This window comes from Vanacampus margaritifer, chromosome 20 (genome assembly GCF_051991255.1).
Source record: "Vanacampus margaritifer isolate UIUO_Vmar chromosome 20, RoL_Vmar_1.0, whole genome shotgun sequence".
Lineage (NCBI taxonomy): Eukaryota > Metazoa > Chordata > Actinopteri > Syngnathiformes > Syngnathidae > Vanacampus > Vanacampus margaritifer.
Window position 1 is genome coordinate 11,420,618 of NC_135451.1, and position 23,618 is coordinate 11,444,235.

Genomic DNA, 23,618 nt, shown 5'->3' on the forward strand with positions numbered 1-23,618 from the left:
CTTATTTACTTTCCCCCCCCCCCCCGTGTATAATCAAGTCAGATTCAGAAGATTAAAGTCCAGATATAACTTTTTGGCTACGTTCAGGTGGCTAATTTGCGGAATATATTTCAGTAGAGAGAGTGTGAGAGAGAGAGAGAGAGAGGGAGGTGGGGTTGTCTTCCGAGCTGCCTGCTCCTCTCAGCCTACACAATCTCCTCAACACAATCCCAGACACCGTAACGATGTTGGATATGCTTTAAGAGTGACTTCTTTAACACAAGCCCTGCGACACACCGGGTGAGTAGACCTCGGAATTATTGCCGCTGTAACATTACATAACATTACAGTTGAGTACGACAGTCGAAGCAAAAAATACCAGGGCGCGAATACATATTCGTTGAGCGTTTGAATTGAGGCCGGAGAGTCTTTTTGATTGTCTAATTTTCTCATTCAGTCATGAATGGTGGTACCTCAGCAGGGTTCTGACTCCAATGACCTACTTGCGAATCACCTGAGAACGCACAAAATCAGCAAACGATACGTTTCTATAGCAACAATGTTCTACAAAGATGTAAAAAGTTTCTTATTTGTATGTATGCGCATACAATAGTGTCTGTTGTCAACATGCGGTCAGAACCATTTCATTACGTGAATGTGAACGTGGCAGCACTAGGAAGTGTCTATGTAATGATATTTGCATATGTCTTCGGGGCATCGAGTCCTCGTACCTTCAAATTAAGTGAAGACAACCCTGGTTTTTAGGCTGAAAGTCTCTGATACTGGAATGTGTTTATTAAATCATTCAATAATCCAGAGTCTCTTTCAATGATCAACCTAATCTAATCTGTAATCTCAAAACGCGAAGGAGAAAGTTGTGTCTGCTTCCTCGTAAGGACCATAGTAGCATTACTGGAACCTGCCTTAAAAAAAAATAATAATAATAAAAAAAAAATTTAATCTATCCAATTCCATTATACATGTTTTTGACTGTGGGAAGAAGTATCGTCTCAGGGAAAACATGTTGGTCAAGACCTGTGCTGCTCAGCTCATGTGTGAGCAGTTAATCCATCACAGATCAGATTAAGGTGGGGACGGCCAGAGATTACAAATAAGGAGGACCTTGTCTGAATGGCAAGGCAGACAGGGAGGTATTGGGATCACCGTCACATGTATTGAAGTCTGCCTAAGATCACGGACAGGTCAGCCAGAGATAAAAATACCAAGGCTTTACTCAAACTTTCTTCACTGATTACAAAAGAAGGTGCGTGTAATTAATCGGTATGCTTAATTGGTTTGCATCACACAGAACAAACAAGTAGTGGTTCCAAAGTTCAGCATACAACGGACATTTTACCAAATGCGCTGTCTGTACGATGGAAAGGCATTTAAATGCTTTTTATTCATGACCTGCTGTAACCGGCTGACATTCTCTTATAGCAAGCGTAGACCCACTGTTAGCCATGCGGTTGTAGTATTTTTAGCTTGTTGGATCAAACTGCCATGGTGCCAACAGGTGGACAAGCAAACAGCGGGATGACCTTTACCAGCAACAACTACAATTCTCTGTCATTCTTCATCAGCTTTTCTTTATCTTATTGATGTACAGTATCTATCTAAATAGACGGGTTCGTTTTTAGCAAAACAATCATACCAATTACTTTGGAATTGAATTAGCACCCTTGATTGAAACTCTCTGCAACGCTATGTTGGGATTTGGTGGAAATTCTGAGCTAGAACAGAAGGGATTTGATGTCCAAGCTATATAATTGCCTGTCTGGTTACAATTCCAACCAACACGAGACCACTCAACGAGTTTCTATCTTGGACAAAAAATAGAATAGAAGGATAGACACGATCAGATGCATTTTCCTGATCCCAAAATATCCAATATGGATTTGAAATGGAAGTTTCAATAGAAACATTCAGTCCTTTAGCTAAAAGTTTAGCAAAGTGAGGTATTCTTTTATTAACAGTAGAACACACCACAACACAAGGCTTGAAATTCCCCCACTCATGTCCAAAAATATTCCAAAAGTTCTGCATGTAATCCGTCCACACCAGGAGCTTTTCCAAAAATCATCTCTGTCTTTGCTTTGTCCGAAACACTACAAACACTTTGTTTCTCTCAACAAGCTTAAGATATTTGAGATATTTTATGGCCAACAACACCTTCTTTACGCTCGAGTTTAGTGAATGAATGACCTGGATTTCGTGCTTCAGGAAAAAGGATGGACTCTGGGAGAGACGTCTATGAAATAGAGCAGAGTGACCAAACAAAAGTTAAAACACACTGAATAACTTCAAACCAGTCACTAACCAACTAACAAACAATAGTCATGCACTCAATAAACAATTAGAAGGATAATAATACCAAAGGTTTGTTAAACTTTATTGGATTAATGGCTGGAAGGATGGACCTCTTTAGTAAAGATGGTAATATTCCGTTTTTTTGTCCTCACTGATTAGTTGGCCAAAAAATAATTCACACATAATCTAAAAATCTCTTCCAGATAAAACCTTGTTTTGAAGCACATCATGGAGGAAACGGACCTGCTGAAGGAACGTCTCCAGGCTATCACGGTAAAGACTTTGAGCATATGTATCGGATACACGCTCGACGATGCTTTGGTTGCTTTATAAATTTCCATCTGGTACGCTCCAGTGTTTCAGTTGTATGCTTTATAAAACAGAATATTCATTGTGGGGCCAGAAAATGAAGACTAAAAATAACCTACGTGTGGGTGTTCTTCTAAAAGGTAGGATTGTTCATGGGCATGAGGAGTGTTTTCCTGGTAGGGGGTAGGGAAGGGGATACAGCTTTTTTTTTTCCTCAAATTACATTCTCCAGCAATTTAAGTCTTCGTATGTTGTACTGATTTGCTGTTTTAGCAATGTTGTGATAGTTATATAAGCAGTACTCAATAGAAAGTATGATTTTTTTTTTTGTCTGTTAGTTTAGTATTTTCTGGTTCATGGAGGATGGCAAACAGGTGGGTGGTGCCATTAGGTTTCAAAAGGGGTCAAGGTCAGACCTCTCTCAAACAGTGAATATAAATTCCTGAATCTGTACTTTTATACGGAAGTTCTACAGAACCTCACTTGAAATCTAAGTGGTTCGTTATACCCATTTTCCGCAAATAATTAACAACCTTAACCCTTACACCATGTCAGGATTTTCATGGTCGAGCCATCATTGGTCGCAGACAACGGCATCTTTGACACAGTCAATGTCAGACAGGTCTATAAATACCAGCAGACAAAATTAAAGTGATCTCCTTTCACTGGCGCGTAGTGCCGAAGTGATCCTAGATCCGGGAGCTAATTTCAGGCTACAATATACCACCAACATCCTTAACATCACTTAGCACCAACATGCCTTATTTTAATAGCATTAACGGTTTAGGAGCTAAAAATCCAAGAGTTGGGAGCTGACACTCAAAGGTAGAGCACAAAGTCCGTGTTACTTTTTGGGGTTATTTATGGCAGTCAGTTTCCAGCTGTCAACACAAGGCTGAAGTCCTTGACTTGACAAAAGGACACAACGGGTGTAAACATTTTTGTTTCACTTTCCTCGACAGGACAAAAGGAGAATCCAGGAATATATTGCCAAGAAAAGAAGTCAAATAGAGGAAGAAAAACTGAAGCTCCAATACATAAAGGTAAAACCAAAACCTTAAATATTGAGTATGAGATACACTGACTTGCCAGACACAGGACACTTTACCAGTGATTAATGAGTCATGGGTTGGGATAGACACAAATTTAAAATGTGTGAGAACAAAAATTGTTGAATAGGTGACTTGACAAAAGCCCAACTGCGAATATGCCGTGATTCATCACAGGTCCCCTATTTTCTTTCATTTACATTTTATCTCAGTGTAATAAAGTTTCTTCATGTTTCATGTAATTAACAGAAAAAGTCCCTGAGGGAGCAATGGCTGATGGATGGTTTGAGTCAGCAATCAGAGGAGGAGCAGGAGGCGATGAGACTTCAGGCTCAGGATGAACAACAACAGAGCGATCAACTGCAGAGCGATATTGACAGGTAACGCCGGCGCTCCTCAAACTTGTGCTTGACAACATTGGCGTTATTGTTTTGCGGGTGGAGTGCTGGGTTGGTCAACTTGAGGACAACACACACTTAACATACAGCTAACTGTGTAATGCATTCACACAAATCTTATTTGACTCGCATTTTTTCCGCCATGTATGTTTTGTCCTTCAACTACTTCTACATTTCTTGACCGATTCAAACCCTTACAACTTCAACATGTTTCAAAAATTCACACTTAGCGGGCTATCTTTTTTTTTTTTTTCATTCCTGACTTTCACAGTTTTCCACCCCCCCCCCCCCAAAAAAAAAAAAATCCCCATTCATTTCAAATGAGACGTTAAAAAATTCTTTCCCATTTGAAATTTAAAATGTTCAGCTCATTCAAATCACCTTGTAATCAATGGTTAACACTCCCCCAATTCCCTCATAGAAAAAAAAATCCAAATTTTTCTCCTAAATATAGCATTATTTTTCACCCCCCCCCCCCCCCCCCCAAAAAAAAAATCTTAGATCAGGTGCTTGGGTTAGGATTTAGGGTGCTACGGTAAAGTGGGGATTGCGGACACAAATGCAGGGAAGGAGGCCGAGGTGATGTAAAAAAATAAATAAATAAATAAAAGGAATTTCATCAAACAAAACAAAAGCGAACTCCAAATGGCAAGCAATGACGGGAGGAACACACACTAACGACAAAACAAGACACACCTGGGGCAAGACACAAGCGGCTGAGGGCACTGATTGGTTGACACGAGGAAGGGCGGGATTACACTCAACAAGACCAATGGAGACACACAATAAAAAACAGAACATCTACTTAAAGAAACATGACAAAATCAAACAGAACCCAAACATGAAATAGGGTTCATATCGTTCCTTTTAGAAATTCTGTATCGTTCCTATTTAAAAAAAAAAAAAAAAGGTTGCCAGCATTGCTACAGAAGTTACAAAAAAGCCAACAAAAGCTGAAGACAAGCAGACTAAAGCCGAAGAGAACTATTACATGTCCAAGATCAATTTATTTGGCTCCGTTCTTGCTAAGTTATGTAAGGACAGAAACATCGGCACTCTGGACACTCCCTGTTCTATCTCCGCCCCCTCGCCAACGTAGAACAAAAAGACTAATAAGCAGCTTCTTCTCCCTGACTGTCAAAAGGCCTTTGAAGAGACAATAAAAAATAAATGAGTCTACAGGAAATGTTTTTCTCGTGGGATGTTACTAAAACCATTGGTGTTTTATTCATTAGGATTGAAAAAGAGATCGAGGCCTTAGAAACAGAAGAGCTCAACATCTCCGCCAATGAGGAAATTGTGTTGAAGCGATTAAAAGAAGTTGAGAGGACACCCGAGGACATTATCAAGGTAGGCTGAGAGAGCAAAAGGATGAGTCCATATTATTGATTGCTTGTTTGCTGTGTTGGTGCTGATACTGCAGTGGAATGTTAACAGAAAGTTATGAACAACATTTTTTCTTTTTAACGTAGGCAATAATGTGAATTCTATCAAACCGCCGTCTGTCTATGTCTGGCTGTTGACTAAAAAAGTGTCAATGACAGATTGCATAATCTATAAAAGTGCATACCCTTTTTTTTTAAATCACAAATATGAGCTGCTATTGCTAGCTACTGATACAGAGGTGTGGGATTTTGTTAGTGCATGTTAACTCATGCAAAAATGTACATGTGTGAGACAGAAAATAGCATGTGCTTATTGTTTTTAGTGGATTATTTTTGAGTCATTGTTTTGATGAATAATTGTCAAGGAATGATCACTTCACTCATTCACTGCCATTGACGGCTTTAGACATCAAAAATTTATTTGAACTATTTCTGTTATTAACCAATTTTTGCCACTTTTGTTAACAAAAGTATGAAAACATATAATTTTTGGGGGTATTAGAACAGATATGAAATTTGTGATTAATCGTGAGTTAACTAGTGAAGTCATGCGATTAATTACGTTTAAAAATTGAATGCCCCTAATTTTTAATAATCTGTTCTTATAAAAAAAAAAAAACATTATTAAAAATAAAAAAATAAAATAAATATTTTTGTTTCGTTTTTAAAGAAAGGATTATTAAAAATTAGGGGCATCAGGGGCAAATTTGTAATCGTAATTAATTGCATGACTTCACTAGTTAACTCACGATTAATCACAAATTTTATATCTGTTCTAAATGTACCAAAAATATATATTCAAAAAATTCTAGGTTTTCATACCCTTGTAAACAAAAATGGATAAAAAATGTTAAGCTAATAAAAATTGTTCAAAAGAATTTTTGACGTCTATAGCCGTCAATGGCAGTGAATGAGTTAATAGTAACAAACTGGCTCAGTATTTCATGCATGTGATTGGAGCGGAAGTGTTCTTGACCTAATCACGGATTAGAAGACTCACACTCTCAAACGTCTTATCATCTTTGATTGTAGGTTTTTTTACACAATGGGTGTGTTGCATTATTTCGGATTGTTGAAACCAGATGCGAATTGCTTCACCTCTTGGTGAAGGCGGTGTGATGATGTACGGTCGCATCTCCGATACCGGCAAAGTGAGGCTTGCCATTCGGGAAGGAAATCTGAAGAGAGATATTGAGGGGGAAAATATGTTGGCATCATTTACAAAAGTAGCGATGTATAAAATGCAGTGAAAAGGAAGGAATGGGAAGAGTTTTTGTATTTTTTTTGCTTTATCAGGAAGTTCAGCCTCCAGGTCACAAAAGTCATTTTTTTCTGCATCCGCTAGCAGCAGGAAATCAGAATTATTTATGTTGCACAAGTGGAAAAAAATGCTTTCCTTGACACTTCTCATATGTGGGAGAGGAATCCTAAATACGAGCCAAGGAATATAAGTGCAATTTTATCTGAATTAAGAAGCAAGAACTTGTCTGGCATCTTGATTTATTTATTTTTTTTTATGGCATGTCCGAAGTTTGGATAAAGGATTGTTTTTATTCTGATTATTTGATCAATAAAATGTTGCGTTATCTGCATGACAGTGGAACTCAATAACGTGTGGTCCGAGCGTGGACCCCTGTGGGACGCCATGGCCAATTGATTTTTTTTTTTTTTTTATGGCATGTCCGAAGTTTGGATAAAGGATTGTTTTCATTCTGATTATTTGATCAATAAAATGTTGCGTTATCTGCATGACAGTGGAACTCAATAACGTGTGGTCCGAGCGTGGACCCCTGTGGCACGCCATGGCCAATTGATTTTTTTAAATTTTTTTATGGTATGTCCGAAGTTTGGATAAAGGATTGTTTTCATTCTGATTATTTGATCAATAAAATGTTGCGTTATCTGCATGACAGTGGAACTCAATAACGTGTGGTCCGAGCGTGGACCCCTGTGGGACGCCATGGCCAATTGATTTTTTTTTTTTTTTTATGGCATGTCCGAAGTTTGGATAAAGGATTGTTTTCATTCTGATTATTTGATCAATAAAATGTTGCGTTATCTGCATGACAGTGGAACTCAATAACGTGTGGTCCAAGCGTGGACCCCTGTGGCACGCCATGGCCAATTGATTTTTTTAAATTTTTTTATGGTATGTCCGAAGTTTGGATAAAGGATTGTTTTCATTCTGATTATTTGATCAATAAAATGTTGCGTTATCTGCATGACAGTGGAACTCAATAACGTGTGGTCCGAGCGTGGACCCCTGTGGGACGCCATGGCCAATTGATTTTTTTTTTTTTTTTATGGCATGTCCGAAGTTTGGATAAAGGATTGTTTTCATTCTGATTATTTGATCAATAAAATGTTGCGTTATCTGCATGACAGTGGAACTCAATAACGTGTGGTCCGAGCGTGGACCCCTGTGGGACGCCATGGCCAATTGATTTTTTTTTTATTTTTTATGGCATGTCCGAAGTTTGGATAAGGGATTGTTTTCATTCTGATTATTTGATCAATAAAATGTTGCGTTATCTGCATGACAGTGGAACTCAATAACGTGTGGTCCGAGCGTGGACCCCTGTGGGACGCCATGGCCAATTGATTTTTTTTATTTTTTTTATGGCATGTCCGAAGTTTGGATAAAGGATTGTTTTCATTCTGATTATTTGATCAATAAAATGTTGCGTTATTTGCATGACAGTGGAACTCAATAACGTGTGGTCCGAGCATGGACCCCTGTGGGACGCCATGGCCAATATTAGCAAAGTAAATAGGACTAAACCAATTCTGTTGTTTGTACTGAGGGTTTTTAATATTACATTCACCAATATTTATTATTTATCATTTATCAAGTGTGTAATTTACTAAAAAAAAGGTGTATTTAATTAAGCAGATTCATCATTTACTTACAGTGAAGAAAAACTAATGTATGCAAGACTTACTATCTGGTTGTTGTCTGGATAAATAACTGACATCCACTGTTACGCAACCTCACTTTTGCTTTGCACACACACGCACACACACACTCGGGAAAAAAAATGTTTTTTAATGGACTCTCAGTACTCCTGTGATGTTTGATTGCTCACTTCCCTCATTATTTTGATATTCAAGTACTCTGTCTTCAAATGTAGGGGTTGAGTGCGGACTTCCACACAGGTAAAATAAGGCACTTTTGTTGATTGTGTGTTGTGATTGGTTTGTTTGTAGATAACATAGCACGTGTTGAGGTTTTAGCAAAAAAAAAATGTACCAGATCTACGCATTGTATAAATATTAATGCGGTGTTTGAAATAACATCAGTGAGCTACTCACTAATATGTTAACAATTGTTTCTGGCTGATTTGTAAAATGACTAACAGCATGATTTGGATTTAGTGCCCATAGTGTTTAATATTGATTGATCAGGGTTCATTACTGGGGATTTTGCATTTTGTCCCAAAAAGTCAACGTGATAACTTTTAATATGATGATGCATTTTTTTATAGTAATTTTTTTATAATGCGGCCTTGCAGTGAAATAAATCCAATGAATGACTTATTTCAAGTCGTCTATCCTTTTCAGATGCTAATTTCATTTTTTTTCTCAGATACGAGCCACCATTCTTCATCAAGGCCCCCTGAAATTTCATTACCGGTACTTTCCCCGAGGACGTCAGCAAAAAGTCTGAGTCCAAAAAGTGGTAAAGGATCAAATACAGTCGCAGTTATTAGACGTGCGCCAGAGAAATATATACTGATGATAATGATTTTATGACCTTGGCAAGCTGTCATTTTGAGCTTTAGCTGAGAGTATTCATATTTTTCTTCCCTCCTCGTGAACACTAAAATTTGAATCTAAATGTATTAAATATATATAGTGGTGCCTTGAAATACAATTTTATTTCATTCTTGTATCTAAAAATGTACTTTCCCATTGAAATAAATAGAAATGCCATTAATTCGTTACGACCACAAAAAAAAAAGAACAAAAATGTATGTAATGTTTTTAGTATAAAAATTAGCACTCTAAAATTTTATTTTATTTAAAGTCATACAATAAAGACAAACTTAAATGCAGTGTAAAGAAATTTAAAAAAAATTGGGCCACATTTTTGGTTGATATTGTGCTGCTCCTGTTATGTACGCCTTGACCACTTGGGGGCAGTATAATGCAAACATACGAGTAGACGTCTCAGAATGGCGAATAAAAAAAAAAAAAGGAACATATGTCTGTAACTATTGTTATATCTTTTTTCATTTGTTGCTCCGCAGGTCGTGGGTTATAACATTGCGACTCTCGATGCTATTTGTTAGCCTGATAATGGCGTTTAGTACTGTGCGTTAGCATTGAGCTAGCAGGTTGTTTTGAAAACGCATTGTGTAATTGTGTCCACATAGCGAAACCTTTGACAAATTATCGTTGTTATGTTTCGTTTAACAAGCCAACAGCAATAACTCGTATCTCGAAAAACTCAGAAATCGCGTCGCTTGGATCTCAAGGCGCCGCTTGTATCTCAAGGCGCCGCTATATTGGGCGTTTCAGCAAGATATCTAAGTTCATCATTTTTTTTGCGTTTCAGCAACATTTGCAATGGAGATCAGTGTGGAGCACGATAAAAGAACAGGAACAAGTCAAGTGGTCTCTACGGCAACCGTTAGCGCCGAAAACCTCCAGGGGAGAGGTTCGAAGGTGTACGATGACGGACGCAAATCTATATACGCTTTAAACCCTGACGGGGTCGCACCGTCTCCCGGCGTGGACGGCGAAATGACACCAACGCAGGTCGATGAACTCCTACGACAGGCCACGGATGAGAACGTACCTCGTGATTTGCTGTACCATCAACCGGTCTACTCAACCGCTTACGTTGGAACGAGCAGGCTCTCGGGGCCGCAGATTTCAAATGAAGCGCAGGAGCTACCAGATAGTCAAAACCCTTCGCCAGAACAAGAACAACTAAAAAGCCATGAAAAATCCCTTAACGAAGAAGAAATGACAGAATCCAGTGAGCGCATTCAAGCCCAATCCAAAATATTTGACAAAACTGAACAAGGTCTTAACAAAAATCACATCAACAGTCCTAAACAGAGTCCTGTTGTCACAGTCAAAGTCAGATCGGAAGAGAAGCCAAAACCTTCACAGCTTGTTTGCACCGACTTAGATGTGACGAACCCTAAACACAAACTCGATTCTTTGATCGACAGTTTTGCCTCTACAAACATTTCCAACAACCAATCAGAAGATCCGGACTCAACACCCGTCACCATGATTTTTATGGGCTACGAAAACGCCTTGGATGAGGACCAAGTCGACTTCGGAGCAGAACTGGTGACCGTAGGATGCAGCGACGACGACGACGACGAAGAAACGGAAGATATAAACAACGGGGAGCTCGTGTCATACCACCCTGAAGGGTACACCAGCAAAGTGTTCCGACCTCGAGTGGCAAAAAGCTGCAGGTGTATTAGCGACGATGACAACGTGCGCTGGAATCATTCGGGTCTGCACAGGCCGACGTTCAGACACAAGTCAGGGAATAAAGGGCAAGTTTAAAGACGGGTAAACTGAAGCTTTAGCAAATATTTTATGAAACGAACACAGCTAAGCTCTTTCTGCATAACAAACACAATATAATGTGAACTAAATAAATTAACAAAAATTAATAAAATAAACACCATCATATTTTCAAAATCAAAAATCCTCGATATTATATTTTTGATGCCATTGGACTAAAACACGCGTTTTTTCTATTTCTCATGCAAAACCTTGTCCTTGGTTGCTTTCCCTTTCTTTCTGTGTTTTTGTTGCATAATGAGAAAAAAGCAGAAAGAAGGGGGGGGGGGGGGCTTGAGGTGACATTTCAATTGTAATACTAGTATCGAGGAACAGTTATATAAGTGCAATTTTTTACAACATGAAAACCTGATGAGAGGACTTTGGGTTCAATGTCTGCAGACTTAAGTTTTGATAGTGTTTAGCATCTTATAATTTGAGAGCGCTTTGTCCTCTACTCCAAAAAGACATTTAATTCATTCACTGCCATTGACGGCTATTGACGTCAAAAATTAATTTGAACTATTTCTTTTAGTTTAACATTGTTTCCACTTTTGTTAACAAGAGTATGAAAACCTAGAAAAAAAAATTGTGCATTTAGAATAGATGTAAAATTTGTGATTAATCGTGAGTTAACTAGTGAAGTCATGTGATTAATTCTGAATTTTTTTAATCGCCTGATGCCCCTAATTTTTAATAATCTTTTCGTCTTCTTCTTTAAAAAAAAAAAAAAAGGTAATTTTAATTATTATTGTTTTTTTAATAATCTTTTCTTTCTTTTTTAAAACAAAGAAAATGTTATTAAAAATTAGGGGCATCAGGCGATTACATTTTTTAATCATAACTAATCGCATGACTTCACTAGTTAACTCACGATTAATCACAAATTTGATATCTGTTCTAAATGTACAATAATTTTTTCCCCTTAGGTTTTCAAAAGGTAAACAAAAATGGGGAAAAAATGTTAAGCTAATAGAAATAGTTCAAATACATTTTTGACGTATATAGCCGTCAATGGCAGTGAATGTGCTAAATGGTTATATAAATAAATATACAACTTTATTGTTCGCTAAAGCTGTGAATTTTGAATGATTACTGAGCCCATAGACATTTTCTTGTACATTGAATCTTTTATTCACTTTCACTTGATACAAGGATATATTTTTATTAATTACTAGGCAGGCTTGTGCTCTTGTCAATGATGGTGGTTATTTGTTGTTTATTTTATAATACATGTCAATTATTTAATAAAATATATGGATACCCATCCTGCTGTAATTTTTGGTTCACAAATATCTCTGTATCCTTAAAAGAGAAGTCAACCCAAAGATTTCCTTGACAATAATATGTTCTATGCATCCTCAGTATAGTCTTAACATGGTATTCTGATTAATATGGCTGAGCGGGTAAATGAAAAAATTATGTCTAAGTTGGAACAGTTTGAATCGGTTAAAAAAAAAAAGTAAAGAAATGAGAGAAAACAGAGAAAACATTGTAATTTTTTAAAATTGTATTTTCAAGTATAGAAAAAAATAGGAGGTAAGTTGAACAGTTTAAAATTTGAACGATTTGAATCGGTTAAAAAGTTGAAAAATTAGAGGAGAATACAAACAGAAAAAGGCAATTGTTTGGGGGGGGGAGTGGGTGTAAGTTGCGGTAGGGAAAAGACGAACATTTTGGACCGGTTTGAATCTATTTTGTAGAAGTTAGAGGAGAAAAACAAAAAAATTAATATATATATATATATATATACTGTATATATATATATATATATATATATATACTGTGTATATATATATATATATATATATATATATACTGTATATATATACTGTATATATATATATATATATATATATATATATATATATATATATATATATATATATATATATATATATATATATATATATATATATATATATATATATATATTTATACCCGTGTGTATATATATATGTATACCCGTGTGTATATATATATATATATATATATATATATATATATATACACATATGTATACCCGTGTGTATGTATATATGTGTGTATATATATATGTGTGTATATATATATATATATATACCCGTATATATATATATACCCGTGTGTGTGTATACTGTATATATATATATATATATATATATATATATAAGAATTTTGGGGGGTTGACTTCCCCATTAAATGACAATTTACTCAACCTTTCTCAATTTTAAGTAAAGGTTGCCTCAGTTCCAACTTTTTAGAACATCACGTCAGTACCAAGTTCCTAAATACTGTATATATTTACAAATGTAAAACAAACGGCACTCTAATTTCCTCCCTGATTAGATTCTGTAGCAGTGATGTCATTAAATCCTGTTTTTAAGCTGCGAAAAATGAGGCAGGTGGTTGGATGCGTCCATGTGTGTATGTGAGAACAAAATGGAATCTTCTTTTCCTTGTGTTCATCAATAGAAGGCCGAGTATTGGTCGCCTTTCTTACACCCATTTCAGCAGCCGTCCAATCGGTGCGTGCGGAAGCCAGGCAGAACTGTTAGTATGAGGCTGCTCTTAGAAACAGAGCAGAGTCTTGTGCATGAGCCTGCCACTCTGTCTCAGGTAGGTACAATAACGCACAAATGAAAAGAAAGAAGTTTTTGAGGGTTTATTCTGCGTGAGAGGATCCGGTGTCAAATTTGTAGCCGGCAGACGGACAGCCTGCCGGCATGGAGGTTTGCAGATGATGGTGTGCTGTCGCAGGCTGCATGTGTGAGGGGAATCTTGGAGTGTTTTCTGCAGTGACTGCATTTAGTGGGAGGTGGAAAATACAGGAAATCAATAAGATTTGTTTTGAACTAAGATCATGTGATTGTTGTTTTTCTGGATTCCGGTGACGACATTATGTGGCTCGACTAATATTGCATCGTGAGAATATTTTATATGGGAAAAGCACTGTTTTTAGATATTTTAGTTATTAAAAAAAAAAAAATCCAGCTCTCTTGTCATATTTTGTAACACGATGTAATTTTAACTTTGGGTTCGAAATTGTTCTTCGCTCGATTCCTTCCTGCATCCTAACAACAGCTCCAACCGAGACGATGGAAACTCCAGACTTCTTCTAATTGAGTTTTCGCAGCGGTGATGATACTTTTAGTCCTCTCGTTTCCGCTGCGCGGGTTGCTTACTTCGCACGCGTTATGCGAGCACAATTACTGTCAAGCTGCGCTAGAAGACGCTTCTGAGAGAAGCGGCTCCGCGGGGTTTGCGCTTCACATCGGGTCTTCCTAAATTTGGATAACGAGAACTAGAACGTTGAACCCTTGTCGACAAAATCCATGGTGATGGAGAGGGATTGAAATTTGTTTTATTGGTGTAAAAAATTGGGGATATTACATTGCAATTTGCAGTAATTTAATGTTTTGATTTTTCCATAAATTATTTTATTTTATTCTATTTTATTTTATTTTATTTTATTTTATTTTATTTTATTTTATTTTAAATTTTAAATTTTAAATTTTAAATTTTAAATTTCTATTTATTTATATATATATTTTTTTGTTACTACTTCTTGTCATACAGTAGTAAAAGGCAGGCAGCATTGGGGAAAAAAAGTTATTCGTAAGACAGTCATGCTACTAGTGCCAGTTTACTAGTACGGACAAATGGATAACTTTGGAGCAGACTGGGTTGGTCCATTTTCGTAAATATTAAAAGGATACTTGACTCAAGTCATTTTCAGCAGTAAAAAAGTTCATATTTTGTCCATAATGAGTGTGATAACTTCAATTCATGCGTTTTCATGAACAATCTATACCTTTTTAAAAACGAATTTTTCCTCTTGCTGTCGACTGAAGATGACATCACCTGTGCTGAGGAAGTAGGTAACGACCAATCGTGGCTCAGTTTGCCGACCAAACCCAGAAAACAGGTGAGCTGTGATTGGTCGTTACCTACTTCCTCATCAGCACGGGTGATGTCATCTTCAGTCGACAGCAAGTGGAAAAAATCGTTTTTAAAGGTATTCATTTTACAAGTTATCAAATTAATTCAGGGCAAAATATTAATTTATAATTGCTGAAAATGGCTCAATGAAGTATCCCTTTAATCAGAAATGTCAACACTAATGCTTCCTGTATTTTTTTTTTTAATCCCTGGTTGGTTTTAATGTACATTTTAGGGAATGTATTGCTTTTGTTGTGTATTTTATTTAAATTTTACTATTTTATTATTATTATTATACTAAAAATATATTTTGGCTAATTCTGGCATATTTACTGAAATGTTTTTTTTTTTTTTGTCCCTGATACAAATAAATTCCCGCGCGTCATTCTCATGCTGGATGGCCCAAATTTCTTGTTGTGAACAGTAAAATTTAAAATATTTATTTTATTATTATTTTTTTTTTATACAGTTAATAGTACTCCATGTGACACAAAATTCTACATACGACGCAGTAGTTCTAATTCATGAAATTGTTTTAGTAATGCGGACAAAGAATGTACTAGTATTGGACTAGTACTGGAAATAAAAGCATGTCTTTCCATCAGGACTCGACAGAAAGTCCAGAATTCAGTATGACTTGCAAAGTCCCAGGTGCGCCAGATTGGCCGCCAGCCCCCCGAGGGCAGATTGTGATAAATGTCCCGTTCCTTCAATCGCCTCGTCTGGGCTGAGTGAGCAAAGCCACGTCTGTGATTCGCACAACGTGTCCGTCCCTGATGATTTTGTTTGTTGCCATCTGCAGCTTGGGCTCGTCCAACTCGTTGTTGAGGGACTTTGCATAGCTAAGAAAAATACTCGGGAGTGTTTTGTTTTGGCGCTCTCGACACTTGTTCGCAAGGAAATCATAACGCGTCTCTCGAACAAATGATCGTTTCAAAGCGCTGAATTACGATGGCAGCCTGACCACGGCATTCGTCCTCAGCCAGAGACCACTGATGAGTTGGTGAGTGGGTGGCGGAGGAGGTGGCGGATGAGAAATGCAGTGAGTGTCACTGCTAACGGTTGCCATGGCGACTCAAGTCTGTTACACGCATGTGTCCTTGTAGGTTGTTTTGTTGTGTGGCTGTGTGCGCTAATAGCCAAATGTGTCACTGGAAGACATTTAAAGATGTCTTCATCTGTGAGACGGGGTTGAGCAGTTGGATGAAAATGGCACGGGGAAAATAACTAACTCATTCACTGCCATTGACGGCTATAGACGTCAAAAGTTCATTTGAACTGTTAAACAATTTTTCCCACTTTTGTTAACAAGAGTATGAAAATCTAGAAAAAATTGTTTTATTGTACATTTAGAACAGATATAAAATGTGTGATTAATCGTGAGTTACCTATTGAAGTCATGCGATTAATTTCAATTAAAAATGGCAAAAAAAATTGTAATCGTAATTAATCGCATGACTTCACTAGTTAACTCACAATTAATCACATATTTTATATCTGTTCTAAATGTACAATAAAAAAAATACTCTTGTTAAAAAAAGTAGAAAAAAATAATAGAAATAGTTCCAATGAATTTTTGACGTCTCTAGCCGTCAATGGCAGTGCCCCCTTATTTTTATTGAAAGAGAAAACCAAAACAAATGTTTTCAAGGCAAAGCTGGACCCGATCCCAAGCGGGCTTTAGGTGAGAAGGACAAATCACAAGGCACAAATCGACATCCATTCACACTTACAATCACACCAATTTAGAATCTTCAGTTAGCCTAGCATTTTTATCATCACAGTTGCGTGTTATCACAGCACTAGATTTAGAAGTGTCTCTAAAAGGTCAGTCTTCTGTTCCTTTTCAGTTTTTATCCCCAGAAAGGAAATTCATTCGTCTTTCTAAGCACCAAACGGTGTAACGAATTAAAATGGCATGACGCTATGTTGGGCTAGCTGTGGTTAGCATCAAACAAAGTGCACCTTAAGAGTGCATCTTCCAAAAGACCGACGGTAATGAATAATGAGTGCTTCGGAATACATCCGCCGTGACCCTCTGATAATACGTGGGAGGCAGACGCGGTCCTTCTGTGTTACATAAGAGGACTTGTAATGCATCATATTCTGCTGCCTTTAAGCTTGTGAGCCATTTCGTCGTTCGCTGAATAACCCACTTCAATGAAATAAAAACACTGCAGCAACAACCCTCCTCTTTCCTCATCGCACCCGTACACAAACAAACGCCCCCGCGGCCACCCCCTCCTTCTACAGATACATCAGAAGTGCTTCTCCGCTTGGCACAAAGCCTCCCTAGACAAATTCCAGGTTGCGCAGAAAGATTTCCCCCGTACACCGTTTTTGCATTCCAAATCTGAATAGGACTTTGCGTTCTTACAAAAACATTGTCAAAGTGAAATGTCATGCAATAAAATGTGCATAACGGTCTGACTCACAGTTTTGCGTTTGTCTTCTTTCTCAATGTATTCAGAAAGCTACTTCCGAGACAGAAAAGTCAGATGGGCAAAAACTAAACAAAGGTTACAGCAGCTCCGAGAATCACGACTTTGTCGCTATGGAAACCACCGAGCTACCAGAACTGGAGACGGACAGCAGCGGGGAGGTCACCGCGGCCGATGAGCAAATCGGTATTAATCCAGACACATCAGACGAGTTCAAGATTGAATCAAGTACTAGCGACCTCTCGACCAACCTAGTGACCAGCACAACCGGCGAATTGCCCGGCTACCCCGAGACGGGTTTTTGCGACGGCATACCCATCCACGACGAAAAGGACGCCATAGCATTTGAGGAAGGACGTGACGAGCTCAAAAGAAATGAGTCGATCGCTTCTTCTGTGTCCGACACTCTGTCCAGTGCCGAAAGTGTTTATGAAAACGAGGCTCAGTGTAAGACGCAGGGAATGCAGGGAACGCCAGAACAAGAGCAGGATTTCGAAGAGAACTGTGTGCTACAGAAAGACTTCGACCCATTGAGGCCCCTCGAAACAGAAGAAACATCAGAGGTAGAGCAAGACGAGTACCTCCAGCAATCTCCGGATCTGCAACAATTCCTGGACGAGGAAGACGAAGCCAATTATTGCAACGATGACTATCACAATTTGGAGGCGGATGAAGAAGAGGGCGACCCTGAAGTCGTCCCCGGAAACCTTTACGAACCGCCCGCTCCTGAGGAAGTGATGCTAGAGCAGAACATTCGAGAAGACGCCATGTCTGATATATCCGGCGAATCCTGCCGTTATCTCGACCCCGATGAAGTCGACGAGTGCCTCAGGGTTGAAATCGCAGCCGCTTCCTCTGATAGTGAGACGGATGAAAAATGGAGGACGATATTCTCCTCTTCGATAAACAAAGAAGACGACGACTCCTATTTGGACGGCCTTCATTTAAGCGCACAGGAGCTCTTTGTGCAGAAAGTGGACGTGATCGAATCGGATGACCAAGATAACGATCACTACGACGAAGTCCAACTCGACGTTCCAGAAGTCGAAGAACTGCTAGAACAGCCGGATGTTGCGTGTTCTACACCCCCGCAAGATGTGAAATGTATCTCTCTGAGTCTTCAAGGTCTGTCCAAAATCTCTGAAGATGAAAATGAAAATGGGAAGGACGACAGGAATAATCCCAGCACTCAGGAACAATCCTCCCAGAACCTTTCAGATCCTAACCGGAAGCTACCCAAAGACTTCTGCGTGATACAAGAGACGACCAGTGAGAACGTTAGCACCGAGCACGTGGACTTCCAGTTGACCCGTAAACAGTGGCGGGCAATGGAAGAACAAACCAAAAACCAGGTTGTGGTACCCGCAGCCAGGCAGCCCAATTTCCATTGCAGCCACAGTTGCATGTACACGCCGGTCCGAAACATCGAAAGATCCAACAGGAAATCCCAGGATCTGGAAAGCTTGACTCTGGTCGGGGATTACACACACACTCAATTCAGCCCGTGTTCGGAAGACTCCGGCTTGGACGATTCCAGTTACAGATCTCCTAACGACGACTTTGAAACACCTGTCGAAAGGGAGATTCGCATATCGATGGAACGAGAGGAGAAATTCCGAAAGGAGAGAGGTCTGTCCTGTATGGGCAAATCTGCAGACGCTCAGTTTAGCAGCCCGTCACAAGGAATCCCAAGATCCATCAGCACTCCGCTGACGCCCTCATTCATCATCACTTCCTCGCCAACAAAGGAACCATTCAAAAATGAAACAAACGTGATCATTCTCGACCCGAGTAGTGATTTCACTTCCAATCCCGCGCGTGGCGAATGGTGCTCCGAGGACTGCGGCTCGAACCTTATCATCCTGGAGACGTCGAATCTGATTATCCGCAGCGCTTCGGAGTTCTCCCTCAACAAAGCCTGCGAGCCCCAAGAGAAAATGTTCTTGAGCAACCCCTTTTTCAAGCTGCGTTCAAGAAGCACAATGTCGCTGGTGGATGAGGAGATACAAATGGTGAAGCAAAGAGAGGAAGAGCTGAGGAAAGAGAGGGCCGATCTTTACGGCAAAGGCAGGTTCAATGAAAAAAGGATGTTGTCCAACAACTTGGGTACTTTGTCACTGGATAATCCAGGTAACGCGATTTGTCGATATGTTATGTACATTCAATGATAAACGCTTCATTTTATTTATTTATTTTTAGCTTGTTTGCCAATGAAGTGCAAGTCCTCGCCATCATCGCCGATGAAAACACCCAAGATGGATCGATCGACTTTATCCTGCGATCACAGAGTAAGACAGAGCACAAACGCTTATTGATCAACTCGATACGGGTTTCCGATTGAAGGCATTATTTGATTACTTTATTGAGTGTAATCTTTTGCGTGTTCAAATAAATTGCAGAATTGAGATCGGATGAAAAAGTTCCTTGTAAGGAGTTTATTTAAAGACACAGGAGAATAGCTTACATTCGAAAGGTGATGTTAAGCTTCCAGTGTGACGAATATGAAAACATACAGTTGCTTTATACTTGTAAAAAGAATACTCCCGCCCTTAGACTTGACAAAGAATTAGTGTTCTTAATAAGCAGACATGATGATACTGATACGATTATCTCAGCTCCCCACCAGCCTCGGAGAAATGATGTAGACAGGCTTTGACCTTGGATCTTCATTTTTTACGACCAAATGACTAATGACATGAGAACTTGACAACTTTTAAAACATACACATTCTTATTCTCAAGAGCTGGAAGCGAGTGAGAGATTCCAATATATTTCACAAAAACATTATCACAGTGTTATTCATTTAACTACACATAGTTATATGGCATCTATATACTTATAAGTCAATTCAAAAACAGTAAAAATATCAATTGAAAATGTTAAATTTCAACACGATACACGGGGGTGTGAAACGATTCAAGGACGGGTTCAATTTGGAAGTAGAACGATTCAGTCCGACTCGATATGATTATGGTAAGACTCAGTTCAAGAGGGTATGATACAATGACTTACGTACGTTTGAGTGAACTTGTCAATACAATAAATGTCATTTCCTTCTAAGATATCTCTCCAATAAAAAAACGATTTGATGCGTATCTCGATATATTTAAAAGGGAATGATTGGTTCAATTCGATACAGTTGCATCTTTAAAAAAAAAAAGACTTGCCGGTACAAACCGTTTTTTGTTACACCCTTCCAATTTACATATTTTTCTTTTAAACCAGCTTAACTACTTACTGAAAAATATTACGATTAACAATGCTTTGAATATAGAAAACCAATGATTTGCCTTTTTTTTTTTTTTTGTCAGTTTCCAGAAGGCTACACCGCAGCGAGACGCAAGAGTGCCATGGCTCTGCGCTGGGAGGCAGGCGAGTTTACAAAAAACGACTAACGAGGAAATAAGAAGACATCGATCTTTAATTCTAAGTGTTAAACATGCCTTGTTGCCAATATTCATCTAATTTTGTGATATCAAATCAATGTTTCTGTATTGCTTTGGGCTAAAAAAAAAAAGCTAAATAGTTCAAATGTTTGTTGCTGCCTTTTGCTGGCAATCGTCTACAGAGCGCTTTAACAATCATGCAATATGAGTAAGAATGTGCAATTTCCTTGGACTACTACTAGTCGAGAAAAATTTAACGCTAAAGCAATTCAATTTCAGCTATTTCTGTTCATATTTGACCCAAGTAGGTCTTAAAATGTATGGACAAAAGTATTGGGGCAATTCAGGATCCAAGTGTTCCTTGTGTTTGAATACTAAAGGAGGACATACTGTAATAAAAAACAGTTCCCAGGTGCCATTTCTGTGGTGGGTGCTATAAGCTAATGCTAGTCTGTGACTACAGCAGTACATAACGTGGGTGGGGCTTGGCTTCCAGAGGTGGCAAATCAAGGTGCAGAAAGTAAAAACCCTGCCACCAGTTGCCTTTAACCCCAGGTGCTAGCTAGCTAGCTAGAGCTAGCTCTCATGGTGCTCGTTTACCTGCTAGGGAGCTCGCTAGCTAGCTCGCTAGCATCAATGGCTAAAGCCAAACTGTGGCAGGTTTTTTTTTTTTAATTTTGACCTGGATTTGCCACCTCTGTTTGCTTTAGATGCACTTTTTTTGACCCCTGGGTCTCATTTCTTCTAAAAAAAAATATATGCATACATATGTAACGCCATTTTTGCATTTATCAGATATTGCGGATAGTCATCGTTATACGCTAGCTAGCACACACTTTGTCCTCACTAGTAAGACAATCAAACACATTAGTAACTGTGTCTTGCTAGTTTTTTTTTTTTTTTTCACTACTGCCTTCCACGACTGTATGACATTTGTGCACAATTGCAGGACAACTTCAGAATAATCTTTCCTTTACTATTATTATACTACATAATTTACATCTGTGCACTAATAGTACCACTAAAGAATTTTACGTTTTTGCCTCTATCATGTCTCGTAATTTGTCTTAAGTGTTCTTTAATGTTCTTTAATGTTCTTGACTCCATGCCTTTTGTTTATTTGGTTACTGAAGTTTTTTTTCCCCCTCCAGCTATTGCTGTGAATTTTTGTTGATACTTTCAGATCTTTATTGCTTACTCAATAAATCTGTCCAATTTTTTTTTGAAACCTGGAAAGTCTCGTGTAAAATTCCTACTCGTATGCCAAAATTGCCCTATTAGTGAGGACGCAGAGCACGTGAGTGCGTAGACCTTAAGATGGATATCAAAAATATAGAATCGATGCTCAAACAGCTTTCCATGCACATAAACCAGCTGAAAATAACACGTTAACAATGATACTGATTAATAATGCCTAGTTAAAATTGAAAGAGAATATGAAATATCACTTCCAGGTCTGTTTTTTTTTTTTTTTGTTGCAAATGAGGCCCCGGGTGTTCTAATACTTTTGTCCATATTGCGTAGAAGTAGCAAAGCAAGCACATATTATTTATAACCTTTTCGTGTTTGTGTAGATTTAAAAAAAAAAAAAAAAAAAGGTGTTTCTTTTCCACTTGATTAGACAACTGCTCCGATCTGAGAAGGAAATGATTGTGTGGGAGGAACAAAATCCAGAGCCATGTGTGCAAAAATTATTTCGGTAGTAAAAAGAATACAAAAGGGGAATTTTAATGCTCTTAACAAATTTATGCTAATATAAGTTTTTTTTTTTTTTTTTACATAGACTTTCATGCAAAAAAAAATTAAAAAAGTAAACTTAACTAGGCTCTGAATTTTGTCCCTTACTGCGCAACGTAATCATTTTCCTCGCAGTAATCCTTCGAACAGCATTCGTCGCGTGGCTTTCGTGCTACGACCAAACAAACGGTTCACAAAGCAATTTTTGCTGAAATGTGTGTGAATGTAAGACAAAACGTATTGTTGAGCCATTGTTGATACCTTAAATGTGAAACTTATTTATTGACTTCTTTTTGATGTTGCTATCATATATGCTAATTAGGCAAATGCCGCATTCCGCGTGTATCTTATTATGCCACTTTGCTATACATGGATGACATAAATTCCAAGATAAGCAAAAACATCATTACAAAAGGATTTGTTCAAATGTGCCATGATGTTGTTGTTTTTTTTATTTATTTTTGTAATGTCAAAGAATGAATATATAATATGATGTGCATATATATTTATATAAATTAATCAAAAGGAGAAAATCAAAACTAAAAGCACTTAAAGGAGACAGATTACGTATTTTTATTTCATAATTAAATAGCCCCACTGCATCGACACTGCAGCTCTGCTTACCTACTTCTTGGGTACTGATCAATGTGAAGGGCTACCAGTTTGATACACACTTCTGGAAAAAAAAAATTGCTCAAATTACCTCTAATAATTGTATTCTTATAAAAATGTTGTTGATTTATGGAGATCCAACTATTTGCATACATGCAATTCAAATTTTCATATGTCCCCTTTAAGGTGTGGTTTTCAATATAAATAATCCGATTTTGTTGTTGTTGTTGTTGTTGTTGCTCTTATTTTTTTTCCCAACAGCATAAACAAAAACGGCAATCTTGGTGTTTCTTGGCCTTAGTGTCAACTTCCAGTGTTGTTTTACACGTCATGTCCGGTTCATTGTTTAAGCACCGAACATCTCACAAGTTGCTTGCTTACGTTTGAACATTCCGTTCATGGTTTAACTGCTTAAGTTTTTACTGGGCAAAAGCTTGGAAATTCACATTATTGCCCATGAAAGTGAGACATTTGTGCAACAATAAAATATTGTAAAATCATGTGCTTTTTTTTTTTTGTTTGTTTGATTGAGACCATACTCACGTGGCTGAAATTCAGT

The 23,618-nt window shown here is 38.0% G+C and overlaps 2 protein-coding genes across 3 annotated transcripts; both read left to right on the forward strand.

Moving 5' to 3' along the window:
- The first annotated feature begins 138 nt into the window (after positions 1-138).
- On the forward strand, positions 139-23,559 carry palmdb (palmdelphin b). 2 transcript variants are annotated; one of them, XM_077554542.1, is made up of 8 exons: positions 139-279; positions 2,493-2,562; positions 3,561-3,641; positions 3,897-4,027; positions 5,281-5,395; positions 17,354-19,454; positions 19,524-19,612; positions 20,636-23,559. In XM_077554542.1, exons 2-8 carry the CDS (start codon positions 2,518-2,520, stop codon positions 20,717-20,719), a joined length of 2,646 nt encoding a protein of 881 aa, XP_077410668.1. In that variant the 5' UTR covers positions 139-279; positions 2,493-2,517; the 3' UTR covers positions 20,720-23,559. The 2 variants fall into 2 exon arrangements, with proteins under 2 accessions (XP_077410668.1, XP_077410669.1); XM_077554543.1 differs by lacking the exons at positions 139-279; positions 2,493-2,562; positions 3,561-3,641; positions 3,897-4,027; positions 5,281-5,395 and adding an exon at positions 13,215-13,560.
- Positions 6,292-11,584, forward strand: LOC144040393 (palmdelphin-like). The gene is made up of 2 exons (XM_077554544.1): positions 6,292-9,109; positions 9,989-11,584. Exons 1-2 carry the CDS (start codon positions 8,929-8,931, stop codon positions 10,960-10,962), a joined length of 1,155 nt encoding a protein of 384 aa, XP_077410670.1. The 5' UTR covers positions 6,292-8,928; the 3' UTR covers positions 10,963-11,584.
- Positions 23,560-23,618: the final 59 nt, after the last annotated feature.

What these genes read in the sequence shown, in the direction of transcription:
- palmdb (XM_077554542.1), top strand. Translation starts at nt 2,518, where the DNA reads ATGGAGGAAACGGACCTGCTGAAGGAACGTCTCCAGGCTATCACG. An exon ending in AACGTCTCCAGGCTATCACG is followed by an intron (nt 2,563 to 3,560) that starts GTAAAGACTTTG and finishes TTTCCTCGACAG; the next exon opens with GACAAAAGGAGAATCCAGGA. An exon ending in TTTGTCACTGGATAATCCAG is followed by an intron (nt 19,455 to 19,523) that starts GTAACGCGATTT and finishes ATTTATTTTTAG; the next exon opens with CTTGTTTGCCAATGAAGTGC.
- LOC144040393 (XM_077554544.1), top strand. Translation starts at nt 8,929, where the DNA reads ATGCGGCCTTGCAGTGAAATAAATCCAATGAATGACTTATTTCAAGTC. An exon ending in AAGTCTGAGTCCAAAAAGTG is followed by an intron (nt 9,110 to 9,988) that starts GTAAAGGATCAA and finishes TTTGCGTTTCAG; the next exon opens with CAACATTTGCAATGGAGATC.